We start from the raw sequence: 17407 nt of genomic DNA on the forward strand, positions 1-17407 counted from the left end.
TCTAGGCTGTCAAAAAAGAACCGATTTTAGTTGCGCGGACAATCGCCTCGGCCCTGCGTGACAAGATGATATGGGATGAAACGTGAAGCACAAAAAGAGAAAGACAAATTTTGAGAGAAGATTCTGTCCCTCTAAAAGGCAAGACTCCTTTCCTGGTTGAGACTCAGCCATGGAAACTGCAAGTATTGAAATCAATACGACGTGCGCTAAAGTGAAACAACTGCCCTCCTGCAGCCCTCCGTCAGCCCTCCTTCAGTCCTCTACCTACAAGCGTCGCCAGGTCCGCACATCCCATAAACACATGCTCGTGTTCGCCTTGCGGACCAAACAGCCGGGACAGAACAACGTGACAAGGCCATGTGACGACGCTGACTCCCCCAAGTGGTTTTACGGAGTACGAGAAACGGTCGATCATGACAAAAGGAGAAACAACCGCGAAACGCCACAACCAACGCTGTCGTCACCAACGGTTAAGCTATGACATACCCTCGTTGTGAGTCGTCCATATACGGAATGGCTGCTCCGTGGCTGAGCCATGCCAGTTTTACGTCGGCAATGTCCGGTATGTTTTTTTCCCATGACGCTCTCTTCGGCGGTTGAACAGTTGGACTGTCACCAACATTATCGACATCTGTGCGTAAATACGAGTTTCTTTTTTTTCTTCTTTTTTTTCCCCCTTCCTTTTCCCTTTACCTTTTCTCTCCTCGTTTTGGCAAACCCGTCAAAGTGCCACAGGAGGGTGGAAGGATAAACCCCCCAGCACAGTCGTCTACGCCGATTTTGGCAAGGCTCTGGTGTGAATTTGTGCCAGAAAAGCAAGAATCTGACAGCTAGGTTGTCACCAACAAACGTGCACACAGCCAATCGTATTTCATATGTCGGAAGTCGTGGAATCCATAAATCAAGAAACAAAAGAGTGTCCGTCGCACTCCGTGTTGCCGAAGTCGCCGGTTCCTGGACAAGGGATGTTTAAGTTTTTCTGTCTTTCTCTATGACCTTTTCCGCCTTTTCAATTTTTTAATGACCCGGATGCAAACCAAGTACTAATGGGTCGAGACGCACTGATTCACTTGTGGCCAAGTTTGGTATGGGTCTCGTTGGACTATTATGTCGGAAATCAAGGAGTCAAGGGGAGAAAAAAACTTCAACTGGAATCAAACTAGAGACTATCTTTGGTGGCCGAAGGCGGCAAATCGAAACGAGCAACGACGAGTATTTTCCGCCATGGTAGCAAACAGACGGCAAATACACGATCGTCTCCACTTTCTCACTGTTTCGTTCCCAATCTTTCATTCGTTTAATTCATTTCCACGTGGAACTCCAGACCAGGGGGCGGGTCCCGTTTCCTGGTCATTGGGTTTTGCCTGGTTTGGAATTGCCAGGAAACGAAACGGCTTCTGCGGAATGGGATGAAGAATGCGAAACGAGGTCGCTTCGAAGGGGGTTTTCTATTTCTTTTCTGTCTTGCCGCGCCTGCCTTTCTGCCGTTTTGCCTCCCGAGGTTATTTCCTTGGCAGAAAAGAAAAAAAAGAAGAAAAAAAATACAATGTCGAGACGCAACCACTTAATCATGAGGCCCGACCACCAACGTTTACAGAGTATGGTTAGGGTCCTGAGGGTCCTCCAGTCTGACGGCGCTTGAATCCTTGCCCGTCGTCGTCGGCTTTTGCTCGCATCTTCATTTCCCGCTTCCAAGGCGGTAAATATGGAGTCGTTACAGAGTGTCCCGTATGCCAGGCAATCCAAGGACCCTGCGAGTCTGCTCACCGTATTTTCTCCAAAGGAAGGCACAAACCAACACGAAAACACAAGACGAACCGGGGAGCCGGGCAGCAAGACAACCAGTCAATCGGGGTTGCTCCATTGGTAGCCAACCAGTATCACAGTCTCTCCAGTCACCTGGGCATCCCGGCCTCTTGGATCAGCGGCTGTTCTGGTTTTGATGGAGCTGGTCTTTCTTATTGTTGGCAAAGTCGTCTCCGATCTCTCTCCTTGCAATCTGCCTCCTGGAGAGGACTCCGTCTGCCAACAGTTGACAGCGAACGGTGGCAAATAAAGGGGCGTGCAACACGGCAAAACGTGGAAAGGACAACGAGCGACACACTTTTCTGGCATGTGCATGCGCAGGCACTCCCGAATCGGGATGTGAATATGTGATGCGAAAGAGACTAAGTACGCGACAGGTGACAGGTGTGACAGAGTGACATAGTGACAGATGTGACATGTGGTGACAGTGACATGTGTGACAGATGTGACGGCTTGACCAGTCACACCGCCTTTGCCATGCCAATGCATCGTCGCCGAGTCTGTTGTCCACTCTTCAGACAACACGAAAATTGATCACGCGCCGCCGGTCAGATCCGTCGCCCCGTTTCGGTTTGCCTAGTGCTTCCACAGAACCGGCTCACATCAAACAACCGCCTAGCCTTTGGTGTGGTGATGGCATTCGATGCAATGACTGAAAGTCTTGTTTTCGCCACCTCCTGAATCCCAAGTTTTGGGAGCATTTCGTGGGCATTTCCGTTCCTGCAGTAGCGTGCAGACGCGCAGCACAGGTTTTCCCACATTTTCCCACAAAATGCAAGGTAATTACTTAGTATGTTGGGGACGCCGCATGCAGCCTGTCAGGAGTAGCGGCGATCGGTTGTCATGATGCCCCCAGAAGCGGAAGCGCAAGTGGGAAAATACGGTGCCTAAAGGAGAAAGATGTAATAAGGGCCTACTTTTTGTATGGAGCACTGAGTATCCAGAAAAAAGCAAATAACAAAGGACCCTCCTCCGTAATTCCCACACGATGGGGCGAAGGTTGGTGGCATGACGATGCAGGGACCTCCTGTTGTTTGCTTAACAAGTATTGGGAGAAGACACTAGACAAAACCACTGGACAAAACAGGGCTGCCTTGCGTCTCGGAAAACGGCTCACAGACCATTCCTTCCTTGTTCTGCTCCTGTCCTCGTCAGCACTGGTCGCCCCTGTCGCAGAATCCGTCCAATTTCTCGAAGAAATTTTCTTCGTTGCCAATTCTTGATCCAATTTTGTTCCTTTTTTCTTCTAGAAGGGGAACAGGGGTCATGGAAACGCGCTAGTGTCGGTTTTTGCTGCAGACCGCCTTTCTGTTAATTTCCATCATCGTGACAGTCTTTCTGGAAAGACACAAATAAGTGCACCGTGCGTTGAAGAGAAAAGGGGAGCCGGTTGTCGCGAGATGAGGTCAAGAAGGAATGAGGAAAGGGGCTCAAAAAGGAAATCACTAGAAGCCAGAAGCCATGTGGCATTGACGCATGGCCATGGGAGGTGTGTGACCCTTGATGTGGTCGATGCTTTGGTGTGTGGATGTCAAAGTCCAAATCCGTATTGACATGTCATATTGACACATATTTGTTGATGTGATGTTTTATTGGCCATGAATGTAAGAATACGATATGTCTGCTCCGGAGAACACACTGAGGATATTGGATAGGACTTGAGACGCACGCTTCGTCTGCTCTCGGTTGCGTCCCTCCTCTGTCCGGTGTGAGATGCCAACCTCGTCATATCCATGGCAGCAGAGAGAACGCCACGTGGTTCGACGGATGGGTGCGTCGTCATACAACGTACATCGTCTTACATGGAGAGAGTCAGGGGGATGTCACGGTCCATCTTGACAAACTGGCAGCCAGGCTGTCTTGATGAGGCTGCCCACAAGGCAGGATGCGTCTCTTGCGATGGACAACGCACTGCGTTGGTGAGTCTTGACGAGGGGAGAGAGGAAGCCTCGAAAGGCCTCAAATAGATCGATTGCGACCTTCATATGCCCGTTCCAGGCTTGACCTGGCTGGACCTGGCTGGGACCCATGGCGTGAAGTATACTTGAATGCGGTAAGTACGACTCGGGCATGATAGATCGTTGGCTCTTTGTTTGCTTGTTTTTTGGTTATCATTGAAGCAGACGTCTCAATCCTCCGACAGAGTCAGACAGTATAGGAGCCAGGACGTGCATGACAGTGATGCCATTGTGATTCGAGAATGGGCGGAGAGGCATTCCAGCTGCCACTCTCTCGTCGTCTACATTTTGTCACTGAATACATCGTCTTCTTTCTCCTTTTGGTGCTTTTATTCCTGCCGCATGCTACTGCCGAGACCGCCCAGTCGCGTAAGTTAAAAGCTGGTTCGTCACGGCGACTCTTCTCATACGGAGGAATTGTGTTTATCCTGGTGTCAAAAGTGGAGCCAAAGCGCTGCCTTTTCCTTCTGCGGGGTGCAGCAAGGCCCACCGCTTCCTTCTCTAATATACGCCATTGAACCACACTCAACGTGACAGCGACTCGGTGCCGGTGCCGGCGGGGAAATCGAGTCCGCGATGGTGATATCCAGTGACATCCAGCGACTTTTGGCATCGTACAAGGACAAAAAACGTAGTTTTCGAGCCAACACGTCGACTCAATTCTACCAAACGCGCAAGATCACCCCAATCCCCTCTGCCCACAATGGCGCCCGTCAAGGTCGCCGTGCTCGACGACTACAAGGGCCATGCCAAGGCGTACTTTGACACGCTCGACCCGGCCGCGTTCGAGGTCGTCTACTTTCCCGACACGCTGCTGCCGTACAACCATGCCAGCACGTCGCAGGCCGACAAGGACGCGCTCGTGGCGCGCCTCGCGCCGTTTGCGGTGATCTCGACCATGCGCGAGCGCACGCCGTTCCCGGGTGCGCTGGTCGACCGCCTGCCGAACCTCGCGCTGCTGCTGACGACGGGCAGCCGCAACCGGGGGCTGGACCTCGACGCCTTTCAGAGGCACGGCGTCCCCGTGGTGGCGTCGGTCGACCGCGGCGAGGGCGAGAGTGAAGGCGTGGCCGGCCCGAGCAGCACGGCGCAGCACTTTGTGGCGCTGCTGCTGGCGGTGGCGCGCAGCGTGGCCCTGGACGACCTGTCGGTCAAGACGGGCGGCTGGCAGACGGGGCTCGCGCCGTTTGGGCTGGTGGGCAAGACGTACGCGACCGTGGGGCTGGGCCGGCTGGGCGCGGCGACGGCGAAGCTGCTGCACCAGGCCTTTGGCATGAAAGTGATTGCGTGGAGCGCGAACCTGACGCAGCAAAAGGCCGACGAGCAGGCCGCGGCGCAGGGCCTGCCGGCGGGCACGTTTGCGGCCGTGTCGCGCGAGGCGCTGTTCCGCGAGGCGGACGTGCTGGCGATCCACACGGTGCTGTCGGAGCGCACGCGCGGGCTGGTGACGCGCACCGACCTGGCGCGCATGAAGCAGGACTCCATCTTCATCAACACGTCGCGGGGCCCCATTGTCAACGAGGACGACCTGCTGGACGTGCTGCGGCGCGGCGCCATCCGCCGCGCGGCGCTCGACGTGTTTGACGTGGAGCCGCTGCCCCAGGACAGCCCGTGGCGGACCACGAGCTGGGGCGGCCCGGACGGCAGCAGCCAGGTGCTGCTGACGCCGCACACGGGGTATGGCGAGCGGGTGACAATGGAGACGTGGTACGCGACGCAGGTGGAGAATCTGTTGAAGTGGTCGCGGGGCGAGGCGCTGCCGAACCGGTTGGCGTAACTAGGCGTAGCATGCGTAGCATGCGTAGCAGGGCAACGGAACGGGTTGGAACGATGAGACAGATACAATCGAATGCTTCTATGTACATGAACTACAAAGGCACGATACACTATACATTGTGCTTTTCCTTTCCTTTTACGCACGTACACACATCCTACAACCGCGCCGGCATCCGGCTGGCACCGTCCAGGCGGATGACGACGCCGTTGAGCATCGTGTTCTCAATGGCGTGGCGGGCCAGCGCGGCAAACTCGTCGGCGCGGCCGGGGCGCGGCGGGAACTCCATGCTCTTGAGCAGGCTCTGGCGCACCTTGTCCGTCATGGCGGCCGTCATGCTCGTGTCAAACATGCTCGGCGCAATCGTGACGACGCGGATGCCGTGCTTCGACAGGTCGCGCGCCATCGGCAGCGTCATGGCCGCCACCGCGCCCTTGCTCGCCGCGTACGCCACCTGGCCCATCTGGCCCTCAAACGCCGCCGCGCTCGCCACCATGATGACGACGCCGCGCTCCTGGTCGGCGCCGTCGGGCGCGCCCACCACATTGTCGGCGCCGCCCATGTACGGCAGCACCTGGCGCACGAGGTCAAGGGTGCCCCGCAGGTTGATGTTGAGGACCACGTCCCAGTGGGCCAGCGGCAGCGGCCGCAGCTTGCGGTCGAGGAGCAGGCCGGGGAAGCCGACGCCCGCGGCCGGCACCACGCCGCCCAGCGGCTTCTTGGTCGTGCCCTGGATCCAGGCGACGACGCCCGCCACGGCGGCCGCGATGGACGCGGTGTCGGTGACGTCGACGGGCCAGAACTTGGCGACCGCGTCGCCGCCGAGCGCCGCGGCCACCGCCTGGCCGTCGTCTTCGTTGCGGTCGAGAAGCGCGACGTTGGCGCCGTGGCGGACGAGGTCCTCGGCGACGGCACGGCCCAGGCCAGAGGCGCTGTTGTTTGTTAGAGCTGATGGGGTTGATGGGACAAAAAAAAAAGGGAGCCGGTTCACGGAAACTCACCCGCCGGAGATGACAAAGGTGCGGCCGTCAATCTTCATGGCGAAGTGTGGTGGCGGCGTGGAAGAGGAGGACGTCGAAAGAAGGTGACGATGTTGAGACGGAGGAAGAAGTTGGCCGCAAAAGAAGGAAGAAGCGAAAGTCGGAGTCGGACGTGCTGTTGGTATGATAGACGGAAGGAACGGCAGAAAGACAGAAAGGCAGGAACGGCCGCCAGCAAGAACGACCCAGCGGCTGTCTGGAAATCTACAGCCTCGGCATGTGAACTGTGAACCACAGCGCCGCTACGGGTCTCCGCATTGCCGCTCGTCTTCCCGTATGGGGCGAGCTGCAGGACAGTGGATGGTGGGCAGCGGTCCAAGGCTTACAGCGTGCTTACAGGTTCCCAGAGCGTCTCAGGCCATTCAAGGCCATTCCTAGGCGACTCCATGGCTCCTTCCAGGCCAGCGGCACGCTAACGAAAGCGTACGGGACGCTCCTGCAGTTCTACGACAACGAGCCCCACACTTCCGTCGTTCAGTGCTAATCGTTTGGGCAGCGAGGGAGGTGCGACCCACATGACAAAGATAAGGCCTCGCCAAGGAGAGGGCGTCATCCGGTTTTGCTTTGCTGCGTTGACTCGATTTTGCTCGTTCAACGCGACAGCATCACACGGCTCACGACCACTCAACGTCCTGCCGCTGGTTTGTTTCTCGCCGCATTCCGACTTTCGCGCTTCGCATCCTTCGCTTCAACAGCGTTTTGCTTTGTGTCTTTGCCTCGACGGACATTTGCTATTCCACGGAGATTCGACCTTGGACTGTTCCGCCGCTGCCGACAAATCGAGCGACAACGACGACGACGACAGAGACCGACAGCACTCGGCAGGGACCCTGACCTACCGACTACCCTCCTACCCATCCGCTCCTCTACCACACACCGCCGACATGACGAGGCCGCGCGGGTCCTCGGCCGCCAGCGAGGACAGCTCCGGCACGGCGCACGACCAGGAGCTCGGCAGCATGTACGACTACCTGGCCAAGATTATATTGCTTGGGCCGAGTGGGTCGGGGAAGTAAGTCGTGCAGGACAGACGGAGTCAGAGGGGGGACGCGTGCTGCTTGCTAACGGGGTTCGTCCAGATCCTGTCTCCTGCACCGGTTCGTCAAAAACGAGTGGCGGGTCCTCTCGTCGCAGACCATCGGCGTCGAGTTCTCGAGCAAAATCATCAAGGTCGGCAGCGGCGCGCGGCGCAAGCGCATCAAGCTGCAGCTGTGGGACACGGCCGGCACCGAGCGCTTCCGGTCCGTCTCGCGGTCGTACTACCGCGGCGCCGCCGGCGCCATTCTCGTCTACGACGTCACGGCGCACCGCTCGTTTGCGGCCCTGCCGCCGTTTCTCAACGACGCGCGCGCGCTCGCCTCGCCGCACCTCACCACCCTGCTCGTCGGCAACAAGCTCGACCTGGCCGCCGACCTCATCGACGTCGCCGACACCCGCCCCGCCGCCCCGACGTCGTCGTCCGCCTCGTATCTGTCGTCGTCGCCGTCCGCGTCCATCCTGGGCACAAGCGTGGCCACGACGGCAGCCAGCCTACCGGCGTCGTCTGCGTCCGCGTCCACAGCGACGGCCGCACCGTCCACCGCCGCCGCCGCCCCCGCCGCCCCCGGGCTCGGCGCCCAGCTCAAGGCCACCGTCGCCCCCGACGGCCGCGAGGTCAGCACCGCCGAAGCCGGCCGCTGGGCCACGTCCGTGCACGTGCCCGTCGCCCTCGAGGTCAGCGCGCTGAGCGGCGAGGGCGTCGACGAGGTCTTTGGCCGCATGGCGCGCATGATTCTGACCAAGATTGAGCTCGGCGAGATCGACCCGGACGACCCCATGAGCGGCATCCAGTACGGCGACGCCGGCGCCAGCTGGAACGCCGGCGCCAGCGACGGCGGCAGCACGCGAAGCTACAGCATGGCGGGCGGCGGCGTCGAGGATGCGAGTGGCAGCGGCGGCGGACCGAGACGGCGCCGCAACGGCACCGTGCTGGGCGGCGGGCGCAAGGCCAAGCGCGGCGGCGGCATGGCGCTGCGGGAGTGGGAAGAGGTGTTTGCGCTGCCGAGCCGGCGACGCGGAGGGGCGTGTGGGTGTTGACGACCACGCACGTCCAAAGATGACCTACGATACCTTTTCTTCCTTTTTCCTGATTTCCCTTGCCTTTTCCTTCTGTTCCGTTTTGTCCGCGTCTGCATTGTTTTGGCCATTTGTCATTTCTCTTTTGTCATTTGTCTTTGCACTGCATTGGTTCAACAAGCCTGTTTGATTTCTGTCGATTTGATGTCTGGCTTCCTCCCCCGATTTACTTGTTTTCCTTTCCATCTGTCCCAGAATAGAGACCCTAATGAACGACAAGCCGGATGGACGACATCCGAGGCAATACCTACCACGTAATACCACACAATTCACCGCGTCACCAAAGTACGTCGTCCGATTCTGATCTGACTCAAACCTGACTGAATGCACTGCGACAACGGCCGTCTCTGTCTCAAAGATCGCCGTCCACTCTCCCGTCGTATGCCTACTCGGGTGGACGTGACTTGCCATGAGGCCGTTCGCTGCCGACCCGCTCTTTTGTTCGTAGTTCAAAAGGCCCTTCCCATTGTTCTATTTCTGTTTCGTCGCGTCCCCATTCCGACTCGTTTTTCTCCTTCGTTTCGTGTTTCACCGTCTCGACAGCGCTTTGCCAATCGCGCGGCCTCTCGCCGTGTCTCGGCCATACACGCTTGGCCGCGCTGTGGGGTCGCTCAGAAAGGCTCATCAAAAGCCAGAAAGCAGGCAGAAGTACGTGAATAGAGGGACCTTATTCTTCTCTCCATACTGTTCTTTACATTGCTGTTATTGTGGTCCAATATGTCTGAACAATTCATTTGCAAGTCCAAGGAGTCCAGAGAGTCCCCGTGGAGCCCTGCAATCTTCAACCTGCAGCCTCCCGTTCGGCAGCGCTTGTTCAAACGAGTATTCACAGCCGCTCGCTCATTCCTCTCGACCTCGTCCAACCAACATTCCCGCGGCTATTCCTGCGAGTCGTCGGCGTTGCTTTTTATTATCTGCTTTCTTCTCGGAGTATTGCTTTATTTATTCGTTTCTTTTCTCTCTTCCCTCCAGATCGCCAGTTCGCGAGCTGAGGACAGGGGAGCTCGTCAGAGAACGACCATGCGACAGGGGTGCTAATTGGTGGGTGCAGGGGAAGACACTCCATAACCAAAAAAAGGTCTGGTCGAGACTCGACAGGGGTCGTTCCCGAGCGCGCGGCACGCAAACAAAAAGAGCCTGGGACGGCAGTGCCAGCAGAAGAGGGTCTGGTTCCACTTCGACACTCGTCGGGTCATTGTAGGGCCCTCTTGACAACAAGCGAGAGTGGCAGCCATAGGATGCGTACTTTTGTTTGTGAGCGAGCACGTTAGCAACTTGCCTGTTGTTTGTACAGCCTCGACTCGTGTCGATGTCTCTCTCCTTCTGTCTCTCAGTCTTTTGCACTCCCTCACTCCCTGCCTTCATTTTCTCCCCCTTCCGCTTAATCTTCCCCAAACTTCGTATTCGATATTGCTGTGCTACGCGCCGTCCAGGAGAAGACAGACGTTCCCTGATTCTGGTACCTGCTCCTTGGACCTCGTTTCCCGGGTCTTGGGTCCTTTGAAGCAGAACAACGACACCGAGAAATGAGAACCGAGAAATGACAAACGAGAAACGAGAAACAAAACTAAAATGCAATTGCCACGCCTTGTGGACAAACCCCTCTGCGGTGTGCATGGCACAAGTGTGCCTTTATGCAGGTACAGTCGCGGCCTGCATGGCCGACTCTCCTTGCACGGCATCCCATCCGGGCGGCTACTGGAACGAGTCGTGGTCAGCGACAGACATTTATGGCCACTGACCGCGGATGGCCATACAGCTGCTGCGGCTATGGCCGCATGCACGGCCGCGTCTAGGTCTGCGTCTGCAATCTGCCGTTCGATCGATCTAGACGGTCATTCGAGATGCTCCCAAAATAGGATGCGCCGTAAGAGAGAAGAAACAATCAACAGAAAAAAAAAAAAAACACTCTCATTGTAGCCGAGGACATACATAAATCGGTCTTCATCAGCCTTGACCAGTCTTGACTAGCCTTTATCCATGCCCTGCTTCGTCTACTACTCTCGTTTCTCGTCACACAGACGAGACATACGGGAACACAAGACACACAAAGTACGTACGACAAGACACGACTGCCAGGAATTACAGAGAGACTCCATACAAAACCAGATTGCTGGCAATTTGCTGTTTCTGACGACCTTGGGGACGTTTCCCGCTCGTCTCGACCAGGATCCCCTCGCGAACCACGACACCGGGACAGCGTGCTGGCACACACCACCCACGACGACCGACGCCTCCGGATTCGGCGTGGGCGCCTGTTCGTCGGTGTTTTTGTCTGTGTTCGTCCACCTCGTCCGCCACGTCGTTGCATCCGTCGTCTTGTGCTTCGTTACCTTGTCTCCATTGTCTCCATCGTCTCGTGCGTGCTGGGGCATCTCGCGTCCACTCACTCTTTCTGTTGTCACCTGGTTCTTTTTTATCTTATTCATTTTATTCAGTTCACAGTTTCATTTTTTTTTTTTTAACTTTCTTTCTTATCTTTCGGTTCCCCCAAAATTCTGCTCGTTTTGTTCTCTGCACTCTCTTTCTCATTCTTGTTCACCTCTCTCTCCTCACTTACACTCATTTGCCAACAGTCGTTCCTTCTTTCATCTCACCAACCCTTTGTCCATTCTTTGACTATTGTTTTGTGCTTTGGTTTGACTCAGCCTCTTTCTTTCGGCTGTCTTTGTCTTACTCTATTGTTGACTTTCTCCTATCCGTGCTGCTTTGGCTTCGGTCTTTCAGCCTCTTCGCATCATTGTAACATTCTTTCAATCTTTTCACTGTTTACTTACTTTCCACTCACTACATCCTCAACAACCACAGAGGCGATATTTCGTCCCTGTTTCCCATTGGGCCTTCCAACAGTCTGCCATTTTGTTCAACGCGTTTAAATACGGCCTGACGGCCTTTTTGCAGATCCCAACGAAATCGTTGCCTACATTAACCTTTTGATTACGGTATACTCCCATTCAACTCGACGACCACATCCGCGCAGGAAGCAATCGATAATTCGCCGTCGTTTCTTTTCGAACACTCCCACCGCAGCTGTCATAACCATTATGACCCTCCGCGACCATGGCTACTACGGCTACGCCTTTGTCGGCGCCCGGCCCTGCCAGATCGCCGCCCTGGCCGCCCTGGTCGGTCTCGCCGGCCACTTTGTCGCGCAGGACATGCATGCTCACTTGGCCGTCCCCGGCGCCGTGACGGGCACCATCGTGACGGCATCCCTCGCCCTTTTGTGGACGCTTGTGTCGGCCACCGCCTACGACGACGCCCACATGCCGTACCTGGTGACAACCTCGCTCGACGTCCTGTTTCTGATTCCGCTCGTTGTGGTCGGTGTTGTGTTGGGCCGACCCCTGGCAGGCTTTTCGTGTGCGGTGCTGGCCATGCCATCCCCGGACAACGCCAACGACCTGCTGGCCATTTCGCTGACGCCGTCGTCCCCGGCGTCGAGCTACATCCTGTTTGTCGGCGACAACCAGACGACATGCTACGAAATCAAGGCCGCCTGGGGTCTCGTGCTGGCTCTCTGCGTGCTCTTTGCCATGACGAGCCTGGTCACCGTCCTGCAATTCTCTGGCAAGCGGAGAGCGCGGCAGGCCCAACAGAACGCAACACGGCCCGCCGCCACCGCCATGGCCCCTGCTGCCCGCATCGCCCTACCGCCGAGCGCCGTCGCCTTCCGCCCCGCGGAACAAATCGAACTGTCACAGTCCAAGACGTGGGCCCTGGATGACGACGACGACCACGACGACGACGAGTTCGACGACAACTTTGAGGACCACAGCAGCGTCCACGGCAGCCTGCACTCCCTCAACAGTCTCCATAGCAACTTCTACAGCCAAGACAATGGGACAGCTGCTTTTCCGGCGGCCGCACCTGCGTTTCCCTCGGCCTACGGACGCAGCCTGCACCCAGGCTTGTCGGCCGCCGTGCCACTCGGCATCGGCCGCAGCATCACCGACATTTCGTACAGCTCTAGGGTCGGTCTGCATTCGGGCTTGCAGTCCAGTCTGCAGACCAGTTCGCAATAGGGACGCGGGGCGTCACGGCTTCAGCGGAAGCGCGTGCCACCCAGGATCAAGACGGCGAGGCCGCTCTTTGAAGAGAGAGAAGGAGAAGCAGACGGAGAGGACAAGGACAAGGAGAAGGAGGACATGTACGACAGCGGCTTGACGACACCCTTGTCACCGCCACCACAGACGCACCAGACCAAGACGGGACCATCCGCATCGGGGTCCGGACACGGACACGGAAACGGCTCGGGCCGCAGCTCAGCCGCCAGCAGCCGCTATGCGCCGCGGACCCCAACGCCGCTGTCGCCCGTGTTTCTGTTTGCGTCACCGACGGCGTCGCCCGCGCTCATGTCGTCCACGCCGTCGCCTCCTCGTTCCTCGCCTCCGTCTCCTTTTCCACTGCCTCGAAATACCGCCGTCGCTCCTGGACCGCCCGCCGTGATGCCCATACCGGGCGCAGCAGCTGCCGCTCCGACCAAAGCAGCTGCCCGTCGACCGATCCCAAGTCGGTCGCTCACCCAAAAATACACACCCACGCACATTGCCCACTACAACCCCGCCAATCCATCCAAATACACCCTGCCTCTGGCATCGACGACAACACCACCATCAACAGCGGCAGCGGCAGCTGCAGCGGCAGCGGCACCCAGCCGCTTCGCCCGCGAGACGCTGTGGCCGCGGGTGTTTCAACGGTCGCCCGTCCGGCGGCAGCAGGCGACGGCCCTGGTCTCGCCGGCCTCGCCGGCCTCGCTGTCGCCCATCTCGCCCATTCTGCCGCCGCCACAGCCGAGGCAGCCAGCCGCCACAGACCATGGGACGCTGTCTGCGTCTGCCAGCAGCCACGCGCATCGCAAGACCTTGTTGGAACGGATCGAGGGCTGGTGGGACTTGGGCCTGCTGCGGGGCGTCGGCACGATCAAGAGCCGGCGCGCCCCGCCCAAACTCCAGACGACGACAACAACGACGGCACTGCCCGCATTGTCCACGTTTTCGTCGCTGTCGCCGTTTTCGTCGCGGACGGGCCGGTCGGCCGAGATGGACGTGCCGGGGCCGTCGCCGGAGACGTTTGTATAGGTGGGCGTTAACAGCAAACGGCTTTTTATTTATAATTGTTGTCTTTTTTTTTTTCATTCTGTTTCATATACGTAATAGGTATACGGATTTAGACTGGCCTTGCAAAAAGGAAACACAACATACAAAACACAAAGCTGTACGTTGGCGGCGACCAGGCTCCGGGTTGTGAGAAAACCCGGCAATAATAGGGCAGACTGGGACGTTTGCCTCTGCTGGATGGTCTTTTCGTTCCATCCCCATTTCATTTTAGTTTATAGATGTTCAAAATGCACCCATTATTCAATATTTTAATTTGTTCAAAGTCAAAAATCCAGGTATCATCCCCCCAAACCAGTCGCACCAGGTATCACGTCAATAAACGCCTGCTGCATTGCTCCCATTCACCCATTAAAACAAGTAGGCCCTCCGCCCCAAGATGTTGAAACACCGCGCAAAGTCCCACTCCACATGCACGTGGGCCTCGCCGCTGCGGCCGCCCAGCGCCTGCAGGTCCTGTGCCGCCCACACGGCCCGCATGATGCGCAGCGCCTCGTTGACGGTGCCGTACAGCTCGCCGCTGCAAATCTCGCTGACCATGCCCGGGTAGAGGGCGCGCTGCTGCGGGCACGCCGCCAGACAGCCCGCGACGCACAGGGGCCAGGCAAAGAGGCGGAGGCACGAGGCGGAGGGCAGGGCGGCCAGCTCGCGCAGCAGGGCGTCGGCCGACTGGCGGACGTCGTCGGCGGCGGGCTGCCAGCCGTTGACGACGACTTTCAGGTACGTGAGGACGGCCAGGCCCCAAATGTAGGTGGCGGTGTCGACGCTCAGGACGGCGGCGCTGTCGTGGTAGTGCGCATGGGCCGAATGGGGCGGCAGCGACGGGTCGTCTTGGCGGCCGTGGCTGTAGTGGTGGTGGGGGTCGTTTTCGCGGTCGCGGCACGCCTCCTCGCGCGCGGACAGGGCCTCTACGAGCTGTGCCTCGGCGGCGGCAATGTAGCGCGAGTAGAAGCCCGCGGGCAAGCTGGGCTCGCCGGCCTGGCCGGCGGTTGGGGTCGTGGACGTGGACGTGGGGTCCCCCTGCTTTTTTAATTCTTTTCAAGCAAGGCCAGGCTGGCCCGTACCTTTCGCTCGATGGGCGCCGCCCGGGCCAGCAGTTCGGCCACGGTCAGCCGGCGCGCCGCGGCCGCCTCCTTCTTCCAAGCGGCCAGCGCAGCCGCTTTCGCCAGCGCCAACAGCACCCAGTTCCGGATGCCGACGACCTCGTGGGCGGCCAGCTGAGAGTTTTTGGTGGAGTCGAACAGCTTAAATACGGTATAGTCGCCACACCGACCGTCGGTGCCCTCTTCGCAGCTGCCGAGCAGCGAGGCATGGTACTGCTGCAGCCGCGGCGCCGTCTCGGTGACGGTGCTCGTGACAATGTCCATGTACAGGAGGACAGAGGCATAGAATGTGAGGGCGGCCTGGTCGGAGCCGTAGGGCAGCGGGAGGGACATTGTCTGCGCAGCCACGTTCGCTGGCAAGGGGGACAGCCGGGCTATGATGCCAGGCCAGCCCGTGGGAGTGGGAGAGGGAGAAGAAGTGGAAGTGGACGGGGCGCTGGTGCTGGCGCCAGCGCCAGCGCCCTCTTGACCTCCTCCGTACTGCTGCATAATCTGCTCAAACAGCGTCACCGCCGCGTCCAGGTGGACGTGCCACCGGTCGAAGCGCTGCAGCACGCCCTCAAAGGACAGCAGCTGCAGGATGCTCTCAAGTGCCCGCGCGCTCTCGGCCAAGTGGCTCTCGCTGCCGATGCCTGCGGTCGGCGGCGCGACGGAGACGGCAGCAATAGTGCGCTGCAGCTCCCGCAGCGACAGTTCCTGCTGCTTGTGCAGCTCCGAGGCCATGACCATGAGACACGAGCCGTGTTCGCCGGGTGCATTGCTGGCATGGTCGACGAGGTCGATGCCGCCGCCCGACGCCGGGAGTGTGGATGTGGATATGGATATGGGTTCGGGCGTGGCCTGCATAGAGAGCGCATGCGTCGTGTTGGTCACGACAGCCATAAAGTACGACGACAGACTCAGGGCCGAGTGGAAGACGGCCTTGTTCTTCATCAGCAGCACCAGAAGCCAGCCGCGGCCGCTGCCGAGCATGGTGGGCCGGCAGAAGGGGTACAGAAAGGGAAAGACAAAGTCGAGGTACAGCATCATGAGATTGAGCTCGTGCTCCCGGTCGAGGTTGGGCGGGTCCAGCGAGGCGGGCGTCGTCCAGTCCGCAGACGTGCCGTCCGAAGACGTGCCATTTGGCGGTATCTGGGACGACGACGGGGCTGTGGTCGCCGTCGTTGCCGTGGCTGCCGTCGGCGCATGTTCGGCGCCGCTGCTGTCGGATGGCGAGGCCGTCGAGGCTGTCGCGGGCGGCGATGCAGGACGGGCCACGGGCGTCGCGAAAGAGGCCACCGAAAACATGTGTGTGGCGTCCCCTCCTCGTCCGCTGGCACCGGCTGCCACGTCGTCGTCTGCCTCGCGCAGCCGGATCGCCGCCGCGCCCGTCTCAATGTCCCGCAAGAACCGCTTCTCCCGCCGCCACGCCGCCCGGTCCTTGACCGACAGCTTCAGGCGGTCCGCCATCGCCCGCTGCCGCGGCCCATTGTCCATCCAGTTGGGCCGCGATTCGCTGTATAGACACTCAATCTCCAGCGCCGCGCAGCCCTCACACACTGGTCGCGCCTCGTCGCACTTTTTGCGCCGCAGCCGGCACGTCCAGCAGCCGGCCGAGCTGCGGGGGATGCGAGACGTCATGGCGGCTGTGTAGTGGTAGTTGTGTGTGTGAGCGAGAACAGTGGAATGATATACGAAAGACGAAAGGAGGGGGTGAAATAGGGGGAGAAGAGAAGAAAGAAACAGGAAAGAAGGAAAGAGGCGCTTGAGGTTGATCAATCACCAGTGAACTCGGTGTTCGTGAGGAAGGAGGAACGATGCCGATGCTAGTCTATGGCAGAATTTGTCATCCAAGCGGCGCGGTGCCTGGGTACTTGTAAATTGGTGTGTGTTTGGTGTGGGATGATGTACCTGTAAGAGCCTCTCCGTAGCCATCGCTGAATGGCAGGGACTTTGTCTGCTACAGTCTGTATTCTGCTCTTTGTTCAATGTATTCATGCATGTAACGCAATATTTTGACCCTGTACACTTTGCACGCTCACTTGTGCCGCACAATGGCCGTCCACAGTCTCTGGTCATTCACATTTCAGATCTTTTCCTACGCCGTTGGAAATTCCGTTTGGGAACCAGAATATACCAAGATTCCAACGTAAATTGACTGCCGAACGGACAAGATGAATAACCAAAATAGGTTGTGTTGATTCATGGAGTTGAATTTTGGGAGACAATCGAAAACGCTTAGAATAAACGAAAGGAATTTAAAAATGCATATATTTTTTGATAATCTATCGTTAAGACTTGAGAAGATCCGCAATGTCAAGGTAGATACGCGACTCAAGTTGAATTGACAATAGAAAAAAGCAAAATAAAAACAAAATAAAACGAGATGAATATGACTTGCCAAAAAAAGTAACGAGGAAGAACTTTCATATATTTGGTCGTCATTTCACGTCTGCACATCTCCAGCCGTCCTGCAGAGTTTGTAACATTAGCAACAACAACAACTCCGTTGACG

General features: G+C 58.0%; 4 protein-coding genes across 4 annotated transcripts; 2 read left to right on the plus strand and 2 right to left on the minus strand.

Moving 5' to 3' along the window:
- Nucleotides 1–4443: 4443 nt before the first annotated feature.
- SPSK_01530 (uncharacterized protein) lies at nt 4444–6577 on the minus strand (the record flags this gene model as incomplete). Its single annotated transcript, XM_016728441.1, has 4 exons — nt 4444–4908; nt 4938–5541; nt 5700–6470; nt 6540–6577. The coding sequence occupies 4 exons, from the start codon at nt 6575–6577 to the stop codon at nt 4444–4446; spliced, it is 1878 nt and encodes a 625-aa protein (XP_016589879.1).
- Nucleotides 6578–7093: 516 nt separating this feature from the next.
- On the plus strand, nt 7094–8654 carry SPSK_01677 (Ras family protein; the record flags this gene model as incomplete). The annotated part of the gene is made up of 2 exons (XM_016728584.1): nt 7094–7590; nt 7658–8654. The coding sequence occupies 2 exons, from the start codon at nt 7094–7096 to the stop codon at nt 8652–8654; spliced, it is 1494 nt and encodes a 497-aa protein (XP_016589880.1).
- A 3083-nt stretch (nt 8655–11737) lies between these two features.
- Nucleotides 11738–13774, plus strand: SPSK_01544 (uncharacterized protein; the record flags this gene model as incomplete). The annotated part of the gene is made up of 2 exons (XM_016728453.1): nt 11738–12667; nt 12719–13774. The coding sequence occupies 2 exons, from the start codon at nt 11738–11740 to the stop codon at nt 13772–13774; spliced, it is 1986 nt and encodes a 661-aa protein (XP_016589881.1).
- A 387-nt stretch (nt 13775–14161) lies between these two features.
- Nucleotides 14162–16533, minus strand: SPSK_01491 (uncharacterized protein; the record flags this gene model as incomplete). Its single annotated transcript, XM_016728402.1, has 2 exons — nt 14162–14830; nt 14875–16533. 2 exons carry the CDS (start codon nt 16531–16533, stop codon nt 14162–14164), a joined length of 2328 nt encoding a protein of 775 aa, XP_016589882.1.
- Between the last annotated feature and the right edge of the window lie 874 nt (nt 16534–17407).

The sequence above is a fragment of the Sporothrix schenckii genome (genome assembly GCF_000961545.1).
Source record: "Sporothrix schenckii 1099-18 chromosome Unknown Cont42, whole genome shotgun sequence".
Lineage (NCBI taxonomy): Eukaryota > Fungi > Ascomycota > Sordariomycetes > Ophiostomatales > Ophiostomataceae > Sporothrix > Sporothrix schenckii.